Here is a 13,227-nt window from a genome sequence, read left to right as displayed (position 1 = left end):
CTCATTCCCTAAGTTACCCTGTTAGGGTCTCATCTTCTTCCTGAAATACAGTGCCCTTAGAGTTTAGCCCTTCCCCTACCATTGAGGAGCTAGGCCTGTCCTAGGAGACTGGAATTTTCTACAGACTGTGGAGCTCACAGTCCTGTGTTTCTCGGGGCACATGAACATAGGAAGAGCAGAGTTCCAGCTATGTTCAGCAGTATCATGCTGGTCTAGCAAGTACAAAGCTCTGAGTTCAAATTCTAGCTACACACACACACACACACACACACACACACACACACACACACACACACACACAATTAGTCCTAAGGAGAAAAGAGCAGCTAGCTAAGAGCAGCTAGCTACTCACACACACACACACACACACACACAGAATTAGTCCTAAGGAGAAAAGAGCAGCTAGCTATACACTTACTCTCTAGCTTCCTATTGCATGGGAGGAAAATCTGTGACAGCCTTTGGGAAGTATGACACTCTTCAAGTGGTAAGTGCCTATCACATGAAGAATATCCATGTCACTTTGTTTGTTTTTGGAGACCATCCCTGAGCCCAGAACTGACTGAGCAATGCTTGATAAATGCCGGTCACCAGTGAATTGTCTCTGTAGTGCTGGTGCATACATACTTTGCCCTGGTAGAAATCAGGGCACCATTCCCAGAGGGTCTCTTCCCAAAACATTCTGTGGCCGATGCTTCAGGTCTCCTGGCCTAAAGACCGAGCATGCTCAGCTTAGGCCTGTAGGTATGTGGAGACACAAAGCTAAGCTGCACATGCTTTGAGAGGTGGGTCCTCTGTTTAAAGAGAAGTGCCTCATCTGAGCGCCCGGTGTGGAGGGCAGCCCTCTCCCTCCATCCCTTCTCTGAGCACAGCCAGACACACACAAGGGGCAGTAAGTGGTCAGTTCTATGCATTGAGATGGGCGATTCTCCAAGGGGAGCAGTTCAGAATTCATCACCACCCCCTCACTGCTGGCCCCATGTACACATGGTTCTGAGAAGCACAGGAGGTCAGGCCAGGCTCCTGGCTGGTAGGGGAAGCCTGGGCAGCAGATACAAGCCCTCTTCCCTGGGGCCTGGCCCACCGATGGCTTCTCCTCCTCTGAGCGTCCTTCCCAGCAGCCAGGGCCTCAGCAGGCAGCTCACTATGGCAGTTACCCAAGGCCCAACTCAAAAGACCTCAAATCTTACCAGATCGCATCTGGGCAAGGCTGGTAAGGACCAGGACACATGGCCAAGCCCCGCCTGCCAACATCCTCCTAGGAGAATGCCTCCCAGCACCCTCAACATTGGATATGCCCATACTCCAACATCAAGAGCGTTCTTTCTCTCTTCCCTAAGGAGCCCCTCCAGTCTGCAGTCTCCAGGTGATGCTCCCCTAAAAAAATTCCCTCCAACTCAATGATGCCAAGCTCTGCATGGGAAAGGCAGGTCCCCTGCCTCGACATGCTCACGGAAGAAAGCCAGCACCTCCCCTACCCCACAACTGGAGATGCCCGGGGGAGTCTGAAAGGCGCCTCTACTTAGGCTCAGCCCCAAAGGCATAAGGAAAAGTGAGTGCTTGTGATGTGCCAGGCACTGTGCTAAGTGCTGGGAATGCACTCGTTCCCCACGATGACGGGAAACACTACGGTGCAGACAGGACTGTCACCCCATTCACCTGCTCACCAAAGCCATGGAGCCTGGCAGAAGAGTTTCCTACAAGAACCTGCCTCTCCACTTGTCTACAACCTCTCATCCTGCCCTGCCCCTGGCTCCCTGGCCCAGTTCCTTCCCCCTTCTAGAACAGTCTTCCACCCTGGAAGAGAGAGCATTTGTACAAGAGATGCTCATGTCTCCTTCATTTACTTTCTGGAGCAACCTGGGCAGCAAGCTTAGTACCTGCTCTCTCCGGGTTCCCACCGCCCTCTTCCTGTGGCCCTGCATGCCTCTTTCCCACCCATGTGCTGCTGACCTCTGTCCTGGCATCCTCCAACAGTTCCAACTGGATCAGAGACAAAGCCCTGATGCCCATCCCTGCCCAGCGGCTGACGTGTCCTGCAGTCTCTCACTCCTCCCTGCAGGTGTCTGGTGGCTACAGTCTTGTAAGTCCATCTCACTGGAGAACCGTGAGCAGACCTGACACGCGCTGCTCCCACTTGTCCTGCATGGCTTCTTTTCCCCTGGCATGGGCTGCAGTGCGCGCCCCAGTTGCCAGCTGCTGATGAGAACTGAGGCCTGGGGATTGGTGGAGGAAGTGCCCGCGGGGGGCGGAGCTGCCCTGCCAGCTTCACCTGGTGGATGGATTTGGGTCCCTTTATCACTGTGAGGCTTATATCGAGGCTATTTAGAGAGACCATCTCAGGAAGGCACACAGCTTCCAGCTACGCCCATGTCCTGCATATCTAAGTCCAGTACGGACAATGGTCATCGTCTTATTGTTCCAGTTCTTTCCATGGGAGAAGAATGTCTGTGGCTACTGGCTGTCTTGCCCTCCACCTCTGTCCCAGAGCCAAGTTCTCCACTCTTGACTGACCTAATATGGCAGCCGCTACAGGTTCCCCAGATCTTCCACTCCCATCCTCAGTTTCTCTACTTAGGTTTAAGAGGGGAGAAGGGAAAGGGGGCATTAGCAGCACCCTCATGAATATTCTCTGGGAAAAAGAGAATATCTGTGGAGAATATGAAGGCGCTATATCAGCTGGCCCCTCTATGGCCCCATAGATGTGAGAACGAGAGGCTGAGTGAGGGACAAGGGCTCAGTGCATCACATAAACACACAGCAAACGTACCTGACCATAGCAGGCTAGAAGTAATGGCTCCCAGAACACTAGACTAACATCCAGGAACCTTTACCACAATGACATGGTTGCCACATCCTGGGAACAGCAAGTGAGCCAAATGCATACTTGTGGCAGGAGCCTGATGCTAACCACCTATCATGAGGGACAAACTCAGGGGCCAAGTCTCTTGTCCTTCTTGCCCATCTTTCATGGTAGCCATGAAACTGAGCCAGCAGCACCAGCTGTAGAGTCTTCCTCCATTCTGCCATCTTAAGACTGGTATTTAGACCTGCGCTCCAGTGCTACACAGGGACACAGCCGTCCCCGTCCCCCCGCCGCTCAACAAATCATCTCCTGCCATATCCAGCATGCCCCAGGTCAACAGGGTGACTAGAAATTAACCAATGAAGCTTTGCTCTCATTCCAGAATATTTCCCAAACAACACACATGCACGAGTACATACACACACACACACACACACACACACACACACACACACACATACACACACACACATCCCTACAGTCTGTGGGAGGCTGGGAACACCAGAGAAAGAGAGAGGAGGACAGCTGTGTCTGAGCCTGAGCCTCCAGCACACCCCACATCTCAGACACAAACAGAGGCAGATGCTCCCAGAACCCCAGGGACAGCCCACTAACCTGCCTGAAGGGCCTGTCAAGAGCGATGGCATCTTTTCCTAGCCCACAGGGGCATTTAAAGATTAATTAGATGAACCTGGCAGTCCTTGAGGATCCCCAGGGAACTGGGTAAACCCATCAAGCCTGTCACCAAACCTTTAAGAAGTGCACCTTGGCCAGGCCTCTTGTTCAGTACTGATAGTCGATCAGACAGGCTGGGCCACCTCAAGCCGTTACTGCACATGGGCAGCCTGCTGACCTGGACAATGGGGCTACCCAGGGACCCTGGACCCTAGGCAGCTATGGGCAGCCACAATGCAAGGAGTGCACAGCCGGTGGCAGGCAGTAGAGAAACTGCTTCTGGCTGTTCACTTCCTGAGGTCTCAAGATGTCCAGTCCCAAGCGCCCCTCATCCTGGAAGTCTACACATGCTTTTCTTGCCCCTGGGAAGGTGTCACCATCGCTGGCGTTCACCACCGGCTGCCTTGCTTGAAGCTCCCACTTCCTGAGCGCTGGGTATGTGCAGTACGGTGTGAAGGGCTCCACATACGTAACTCTGTGAAGTGGCTATGATTGTACCCGCTCCAGAGGAGGGGCTGGCAATAAGATGTGCCACACAATGCACACGCCACACCTTTCCTCTCACACAGCCTGACGAGCACTTCCATGGCCCTAGGGATGTACACTTTCTTCTGTCCCGTGAACAGGAACCCAGTTAACCAAGGAGGACTGACTAGTACCATGATTGTCATGGAACAACCCAACGGCCTTTGTTAACCTAAGGGGCGTCAGTGAATAAAACGATGATCCATCTTGTGGCCAGTTGACTATATAAGTCCCTGGATATGCTGTGTAGTAACTTGCAAGGCCAAGAATAAGCCCTGCTCCGGATGCACACTTAATTCTCAAGAAACCTCACCAAAATAATTGCCCTTGGTTCACTCCAGTGGTAACTGCAACGCTGAGGCTCTGAGGAAACAATGTGTTGCTAGGCTAAAAATTAGCCAATATGTGCAATGGGCCGACCCAGGCAGCTGGTCTGGAAATACCCAAGTCCACCACCAAGCCAAGGGCACGGGAGTCAGCCACGGGATGTTGTGCCAGCCCCAAGGAGCATGCGTAGAAGGCAAAGCACGCAGGCTCACCTTTGGTAGCGTAGGCTTCGGCAATCATCCGCAGCCTGTATGGAGGGACGGCGGTCAGCGCCAAGTCATCGAGGCCCACCCGGGCATAGATGTTCAGAGCTTCCTTAAAATCACCTTCCACATAATTCAACTTGGCCATGATCAGATTGGATTCTTGTAGGAATTCTGACTAGAAAGAAAACAAAAAAAGACAAAGAAAACAATGTTCATATAGTACTACATGTGCTGCCCCCTCGCGGCCCAGCCATCTGGTGAGGTAAAACCCCACAGCTCCCCAAAGGACAACTTGTGCAGTGTTCATAGCAGTGTTGTCACAACAGCCAGAAAATGCAAACAACCCAATGTCCACCAAAATGGAAGAGCCCTAACATGGAGTATTACCCAGTCATAATAAAAGTGAAGTAGTGACACATAAAAGAAACCTCCCAATCATTATACTCAGTGAGAAGGCCACATATGACCCAATTTCCATGAAATACCAATTATCAAATCTGTAGAGTCAAAAAGAAATTTAGTGTATGCCTATGGCTGCTAATGGTACCACATTTGATTATTGTTTGTCCAAGAATTCATCACAGTCATGACTGCACAATTTCTTGTACACACTGAAGCCACGGAACTCTATAACTTACATGGATGAATTGCATGGCTGGTCACTTCTACCTAAATAAAACTGTGTAGGAAAACAAAACAAGGGGCTGGGAAGGTGGCTCAGTGGTAGAGCACTTGCCTTGCATGCATGAGGCCCTGGGTTCGATTCCTCAGCACCACATAAGCAAAAAGAAAAAAAGCCAGAAGTGGCGCTGTGGCTCAAGTGATAGAGCGCTAGCCGTGAGCTGAAGAGCTGAAAGACAGTGCCTAGGCCCAGAGTTCAGGCCCCACGACCGGATCCAAAATAAATAAATAAATAAGAAAAGAAAAAGAAAACAAAACCAACCAACCAACCAACCCCTGCAGCTCCCCTCAGGTTCCTGGACTGGGCTGGACACAGAACAGAAGGAATGCTTCCGCAGTACAACATGAGCATCAGTGGAAAATGAGCATCAGTAGAACATGAGCATCAGAGCACAACATAGGAATGAGGAAAGATAAATACGCTCTGCTGAGGTGGGGGAAAGGGGAGGGGAAGGAAGGATCTTGCCAAAGCCCTGGGGCTGGAACCCAACAACCCCAGGAGAAGCTTTCCAGATGGGTGGAGAGCCACAGCTTGTTTGCTTTCCAGGGGCAAATCTTTCCCACAGCCATTCCAGCCTGTGAAGCTACTTACCTCCAGGTCCCTCCCTGGGGCTCCCCCAAACCAGCCCCCCGGCTTTGACCTCTGCCCTTCCTCTCCCATACCTCATCTGCTGGGGAGAGAAGAGACACTGAGCCAGCGAGGTGAAGAAAGAGACGCATCACCTTCTCCTATACCTTTCTCCTTTAAGCAAGCAACCAAGGCGAATTCTCTCAGTGCCCACCTGAAGCCGTGACCAGGCAGAGCGCAGCACAGCAGCCAGTGCTGCACAGTGGTGTGGGGAGAGGAAAGATTTCTGGAGATGAACATCTAAGACATCAAGCCACCGAACGGTGTACTGCAAAATGGTTAAGATGCTAAACAATTCTGTTACGTGTATTTTACCACAAAAAAGTTCTTTTTTTTCTTTAAATTCTCTTTTAGTAGCTGTACAAAACCATTTCAATTCAATAAATCAGTTGTTAAAAAAAAAGAAAGGGAAAAGGAAATTGAAGGAGCAGATGGACGTTCAGATTGGAGGAAATTACAAGTCCAGAGACACAGGATGGCCACCTGGGAGGCCTCCCTGGGTGAGTCCAGACAAGGCATTGTACAGAGCGGAAGCAGCGGAGCCAAGGCCAAGGCCACTCCACTGCTGAGTGGTGAGAGACAGAGGCTGCCTGGCTCCAGACAAGCACAATTTTCTTGTCTTAAATCAGAAAGCCAAGTTCTCCATCTCCTATTCCAATGCTCTTTCAATCACCAAGCCTCGGGTCACTTGAAACATGCTGGCTGAAGGTCAGAGAATGAGGAAGTTTCACACTGGCCAGGGTGACTAGGGCAACATTCAGGCAAAAGCTGTGCAACTCTGGAACATCCTGCATAAGGTAGAAGAAGCCAAAAAACAGCAAGTGGAAGCCAGGTGTCAATGGCTCACTTCTGTAATCCTAGCTACTCAGAAGGCTGAGATCTGAGGATCGCAGTTCAGAGCCAGCCCCAGCAGGAAAGTTCCTGAAACTCTTATCTCCAATGAAATAGGCAACTGTGGCTCAAAGTGGTAGTGTGCTAGCCTTGAGCAAAAACAAGCTCAGGGGCAGTACCTAGGACAGGCACCAAAAAAAAAAAAAAAGCAATAAGAGAGAAATTCTTAGGTAGATACAATGACATACCAGTCAATAACCTCGCTAGGGTGACACAGTTTTAAAGAACATCTACATTTGAGCCTCAGAGCAATCCTGAACATAGGAGATACCCAACTTAGAAACAGGGAGTTCAAAGAGGTTGGTAACTTCCCAACACAACGCAGCTCTCACATCCAGCACTGGGACTCAAACTGTGGGATTTACCTTAAAATGCAATGTTTATACTGCCAACATCTTGTTGGTAAAGGATGAGGCCCAGAGGCTGAGAAGGTGGCTCAGTGGTAGCGTGCTTGCCTTGCATGCTCAAGGCCCTGGATTCAATTCCTCAGCACCACATAAGCAAAAAGAAAAAAGCTGGAAGTGGCGCTGTGGCTCAAGTGGTAGAGCGCTAGCCCTGAACTAAAGAGCTGAGGGACAGTGCCCAGGCCCAGAGTTCAGGCCCCACGACCAGACCCCCCCCCCAATGACTGGTGAAACAACTGGCTCATTTTTCAAGATGAAAGTAGGAGTTTAGGAGTGAGAAATAGATGAGCAAGAGGGCTCTCCTTAACATGCAGGTACTGCCTCACACCTCCTAGCAAAACATTCGGTGGTGCCTGGCAGTCCCTGTGTCCTATGGACCTTGGACCCATCGCCCCCTCTCCTGCTGATCAACAGCCACCACCAGGGTCAGGCAGAGCACCTCGGTTAAGAAGAGCTTACATGCTCAAGTGCTCCCTGACTGAACCATGACCTCAACTGTAACACAATGAGGAGTCCCAACGACAAAGAGAGAACACCTCCAATGAAATCTCCCCGCTTGGAGCACATAGAAGCTGGGAGGGTCAGGTACACCTCACTCCTTTCAAACCCACAGAAACTGAACCCCCTAGCATGACATGGCAAGCTGGAAGCAGACACACATTTGTAGTACAGATGCAGAAGGTAAAGCCCAAGAAAATTTGGCTTTCAGGGGGGAGGAGGGGAAGCGTGCAGTCAGAGAAGAGTGAAGGCCAGAGAAGTAGCCCCAGAGGCCTGGAAGACAGGAAGAGAAGACAAACAGCAGCAAGTCATCAACTGAAAGGAAAAGAAGCCAGAGCTCCAACCACAGACTGACTGCCTGTCCTCTGGGGAAAACTCATACTGGGAGCGAGGGAGCCTTGCACAAGATGAGCCAGAAGGGCTGGCATGCTGGCGGCCATCTCAGTGAAAGTGACCTCAGAGAGCAGGAAGTGCAGTGGAAGCATCCAGGGGATAGGATGAAGTGGCCAGAGCACGAACGAGTGGGCTAAGTGAAGCAGAGGTGGACACTGAGGGGTAGGGTCACCACGAGGAAGAAGTAACACACAAGGAGACAGAAAACAGAGCAGGTAAGCAGAAGGGCAGCTCCTGAGATGCCAGGACCAGGAGATGAGGACCCTGGGGAAGTTCCTGATTCCCACCACACTGAAGAGGTGCCAGGTCTGCTGGCACCAGCTCTGGACCACAGCAGCCATTGGTCAGCAACATGACTGAGGCAGGAAATTGTACATTAATAACCTCCTGATTGACTTCCTTCCTTCCCAGAGCAGGGTAAAGCATCGAGCTGAGCTCTGAGGGGCCTCTGGAGCATCCGTGGAGAGCAGTGCCCTGGCTCAGGAGGATGTCACTAAGACTCACCAAGACCCCTTTGGGCTTCAGCCCCTCAGGTGGTCAGCCAGCCTAGAGGATCCTCCCTGAGCTCCTTCCAGCCACACACTGTCCAGAGATGACACCAGCACGCCCCGGAGTCCCCGCTCATCCCAGAGGCCCACAATACCTTGAGGTTCCCCCGGTCCAGGGCTGCCGTCAGGTGCTTGCGGACCTCAGTCAGCTGGGGCCTGGGGCCTCGGGGACTGGCCCCCTGCCGCAGGGGGTGCCCCTTCAGGTGCTGCTCCAGCTTCGCCTCCCCCAGGAGGAGTTCTGCCATGTCATCTGCAAGAAAGAGGGAGTCAGGTATGGTCTGTGCAGGGGACAGCACCAGGGTCTCGGGACCCCTGCATTAAGACCTCAGGACCCCTGCACCAAGGGCCTCTGGACCCCCACACCAAGGGCCTCGGAACCTCCACACCAAGACCTCAGGACCACGCACCAAGGGCCTCGGGACCCCCACACCAAGACCTCGGGACCCTTGCACCAATGCTTCAGGGCCTTCAGGGCCCTTCTAGAACCTTGTCTAAGGGGGGTCTACGTGGGGAACCTCTTACAGTCAGAGGAGAGAGTTCAAGATCCGAAAGGAGACAATAAAGCTTTCCTGGGATAAGACACAGTAACCAGTAAAACCCACACCAAACCCACCATGACGAACTTGAAGAGGGGGGCAGCGAGCTGTGCTTCTCTGTGGTCTGCGTCAGGTGACCTGAACACACGCTGTCTTTCTGTCTAAAAGTCAAAACTAAACACACCTGATGTCTCAGAATGTGTGTGGAAGTGTTTTTGCTTTGTTTTTCACTTTTAAGAGTATATTCATTACATAAAGTAGTTACCACCTTGTGAATGTCTACATTGACTTGTTAGTTTGCAATACAAGCTCACTTTAGGAGCAGTTCTTCTATAAATGAACCCAGAACAGTTCATGCACCAGTGTGTGGTCTGTAATCCTGTGGTGGACAGAACATAATTATAATATAGTATAAAGCCTTTTTAAAAGGTCTAGAAGGATATGTCTCTAACCCATGGGAACAATTACTGCTGGGGTGCAGGAGAGACCTCAGCTGGAACTAGTAGTAAAAATGGACTTCGCCTTTATCTGGATTTAAGAATCTAGTCCCACAGGGGAGAACAGCTTTGCCTGTTGTACATGCAATTTACAATTAATTCAAACAGTAATCACTGAGGAGTTACCAAAGACAAGCACTACAGGAGTCCTTCCTATGTCTCTTCATCAGTTCACCCCAAATGCCAGGCCCAGGTGCCTCAGAACGGCTCAATTTCCTGTGAAGCTAAAATAATTTCTTAGCTGGATACCAGTGGCTCATGCCTGTAATCCTAGCTACTCAGGAAGCTGAGATCTGAAGATCACCGTTCAAAGCCAGTGCAGGCAAGAAAGTACATGCAACTCTTATTCCCAACTAACCACCAGAAAACTGCAAGTGGCACTGTGGCTCAAGTGGTACAGTGCTAGCCTTGTTCAAGAAAGTTTAGGGACAGTACCCAGGCCTTGAGTTCAAGCTCCATGACCACTCAAAAAAAAAGTCTTCGAGATGAGATCTGCAATCTTGGGAAGGGCCAACCAGCCCCAGAACAGGGCCAAGGTAGACTGCTGAGCAAAAAAAAAAAAAAAAAAAAAGAGCAAATTCTATATACATGGAGAGAAAATCAGCAGCCACAGCAATGTTCAACACTACAGGACAATGTGGCAATATCTAGAGAGGACAGACAGACACAGATCATCACCTATAAAGATAGAACCACCAAAACACCTATATAGAGCTGAGTGCCATTGGCTCATGCCTGTAATCCTAACTACTCAGGAGGCTGAAATCTGAGGATCACGGTTCAAAGCCAACCTGGAAAGGAAAGTTCATGAGACACATCTCCAACTAACGACCAAAAAGCTGGAAGTGGAGCTCAAGTGGTAGAGCACTAGCCTTGAGCAAAAAAGTTAAGCAAGAGTGTTTGGCCATGCCAGGTGCCAGTGGCTCACACTTAATCCTAGCTACTAAGGAGGCTGAGATCTGAGGATTCCAGTTCAAAGCCAGCCCGGACAGGAAAGTCTGTTAGACTCTAATCTCCAATTAACCACCAGAAAACCGGAAGTGATGCTGTGGCTCAAGTGGGTAGAGTGTTTGCCTTGAGTTAAAGAGATGAGGGACAGTGCCCAGGGCCAGAGTTCAAGCCCCATGACCAAACCCCCCCCCAAAAAAAGAGTGTGAGTCCTTAGTTCAAGTCCTGGAACTGGCACCAAAAATTAAAATTAAGAAAACAGAGAATGCAGCTCTGAGTCCTCGGTTTAAATCTGTTTCTCACTGCATGACTCAGGCCCAGTGACTTAAGCCTTAGCCTTTTGGGGGGCACTTCTCCTTGAACTGAGGATTCCCCCATCTCCTCCCATGCTTTCACTCTCCTGCCTCCCTGCTACAAGATCCTCCACCTGTATCTAGAGGTCTCTACTCAGAACAGAATTCAGGACCCAGGAGGAATGAGCAAAGATTGGGCTCCTGCTACTCATTCCCACTGCAGGATAGGGCGCATTACCCAGTCTCTGTACCGACGGATAAAGCAACCATATTGCCATCTGGGCCATGGACTCAAGCCAGTACATCCCTAGAGGGGAACAGGCACCCAGTGGGACACACCTGGGCCTTAGATGAAGAGCAGAGCTAGGCTGGTAAACACAGCAAAGGACACAGCAGGCCGAGGGAACAGGAGGAAGAATGGAAAGCAAAGCTCCTGGAGAACATGGAGAGCACAGTGGGTCAGCAAGCCCAGCACAAGGCTGGAACAGAGAGATGCACAATGACTCCGGAGCCCTCAGCACAGAAAAGAGGTCCCAGCCCTGTCCTAGCCAACGCCCACAGGTCACTGTGCTAGGCCTCCAGCACAGGTGGGTATCTGGGGGACACCATTCGTCACCACTCAGCAAACCCACTGCTGGCCTCTCACCTCATGCTCAAGCCAAAATATCCCTACTACTGCAGGATCCCTGTCCACCACAGGCAGCTGCTCTGTAGATCCTAAGGGAGAAGCAGGAAGGACCAGCTGAACACAATGTCTGGCACAGAGTTTGTACCAGAATTAGTAGGTAGTGGGTCCAGTGGCAGGCCGAGGTACTTGAACTGCTATGGCATTGCTAGCTGTCCTGAGTACTCATTCCCTAAGAACTCCACTGGTCCTGGTCCAGGCTCCCTGGTAGCAGATGCTTTGGAACATAAACAAGGGCTGGCTCCTTGCTTCAGAGTGGGCCCACTCGTCAGGTCTCTCTACCTTCCTTGTTGGAATGGGAGACAGTAGGGCATCCATCTTAAACCCTGGGACAGAAGCAGAGCAACATGCCATAGCAGCCTTGGTCCTTAACAGTCAGGAGCTGCCTCCAAGCCCTGCTCTGGCTGCATGAGTTCTTACGCATGAAACATTAACGTTCCCTTACTCTTGCTGAAGTCACTGCTCTTCTGACCTTTGTCACAGTGGCCAAACTGATGCCTTCACCAAAGCTCCCAAGGCAGAAATAGGCTTCAGCTGAGAACCCTTGTATGCCAACACCTTACCAACAGCACTCCCCAAGATCAATGGCTTCCACCTGGAATTCTGCAGGACCCAACTGATACTCTGCAGTTGCTCTGACCTGTTGCTTTTTGTACTAAGTGTGTACAACTGCAATTTAAACAGAAGCTGATAGTTAAAGAGAAGCATAAAACCTACTCTTACAGTGAGTGCTCCAGGCTAGGGGAGGAGCCCGAGTCTGGATGCAGGAACACATGGGAATCCTGATAAAGCTGCATTCGGAGAAAGCTTTCCCTCAGAATTAGGAAGCAGCCCATTGCTAATGGAGGGCCAGTCTCGACCCCACCTGGGCTCTAAAGACAGGTGCTCAAGGTCCCGGGTGAGTGGGGGAAAAAGACAACAAAGCTTTCAGGAGGAATGATAGGTGGAAAATGTGGGGAAAAGGAACAGAATAGGCAAAGGCATGTCACTGCTTAGTCATTTGAGGGCTCTGAGTTGCTTGTCAGTGGAGTGCTGAGAGGAAGAGGGGATGGTCGGGGGTCTTGTCAGTAGGTAAGGATCATCACCTTTGTTCCAGAAAGAGCTGTCCACTCTGGGCAAAGAGCTTACAATCTAACTTGGCTGCAAAAAACAACTTTTGAAAAATTTCAATTTTCTAGACTCCAATTTGCCTTCCAAGCAAAGTATGCTTTACTTTGATTTCTGAAGGGAAAGGGAAAGAGAAAGAAAGGAAGAAAGAAAGAAAAGAAAGAAAGAAAGAAGGAAAGAGAGAAAGAGAGGGAGGAAGGGAAGAAGGGAGGAAGGAAGGAAGGAAATTCCCTGCCACTTCCTCTCCCAACCAGGGCAGAGAATTAAAGATAATGATGGCTTGGCCCAATGATGGAGGGAGGGTGCTGGTGTCCCAACGCACCCCCACCCCGGAGCTCTGCCTGTACCCATCAGACCCCAGAGCTCCCAGTTCAGAATTCATGGGCAAGAAAAGAGTCAGGCCGGGCGCTGGTGGCTCACACCTGTAATCCTAGCTACTCAGGAGGCTGAGATCTGAGGATCGCGGTTCAAAGCCAGCCCGGGCAGGAAAGACCGTGAGACTCCTATCTCCAATAAACCACCAGAAAACCGGAAGTGGCGCTGTAGCTCAAGTGGTAGAGCGCTCACCTTGAGCTGAAG

At 50.9% G+C, this 13,227-nt stretch overlaps 1 protein-coding gene across 1 annotated transcript in view; it reads right to left on the bottom strand.

Annotated features, from left to right (window-relative positions):
• Positions 1-8,827, bottom strand: part of Ttc7b (tetratricopeptide repeat domain 7B) — a 187,813-nt gene extending 178,986 nt beyond the window's left edge. Inside the window, exons 1-2 of the mRNA XM_013017608.1 lie at positions 8,678-8,827; positions 4,546-4,714 (exon numbers count right to left, since the gene is read on the bottom strand). Coding sequence (XP_012873062.1) covers positions 4,546-4,714; positions 8,678-8,827 — 319 coding nt within the window. The remainder of the gene's footprint in view (positions 1-4,545; positions 4,715-8,677) is intronic.
• Between the last annotated feature and the right edge of the window lie 4,400 nt (positions 8,828-13,227).

The sequence above is a fragment of the Dipodomys ordii genome, unplaced genomic scaffold, assembly GCF_000151885.1.
Source record: "Dipodomys ordii isolate 6190 unplaced genomic scaffold, Dord_2.0 Scaffold2, whole genome shotgun sequence".
NCBI lineage: Eukaryota > Metazoa > Chordata > Mammalia > Rodentia > Heteromyidae > Dipodomys > Dipodomys ordii.
This window is presented reverse-complemented; position numbering and strand designations above follow the sequence as displayed.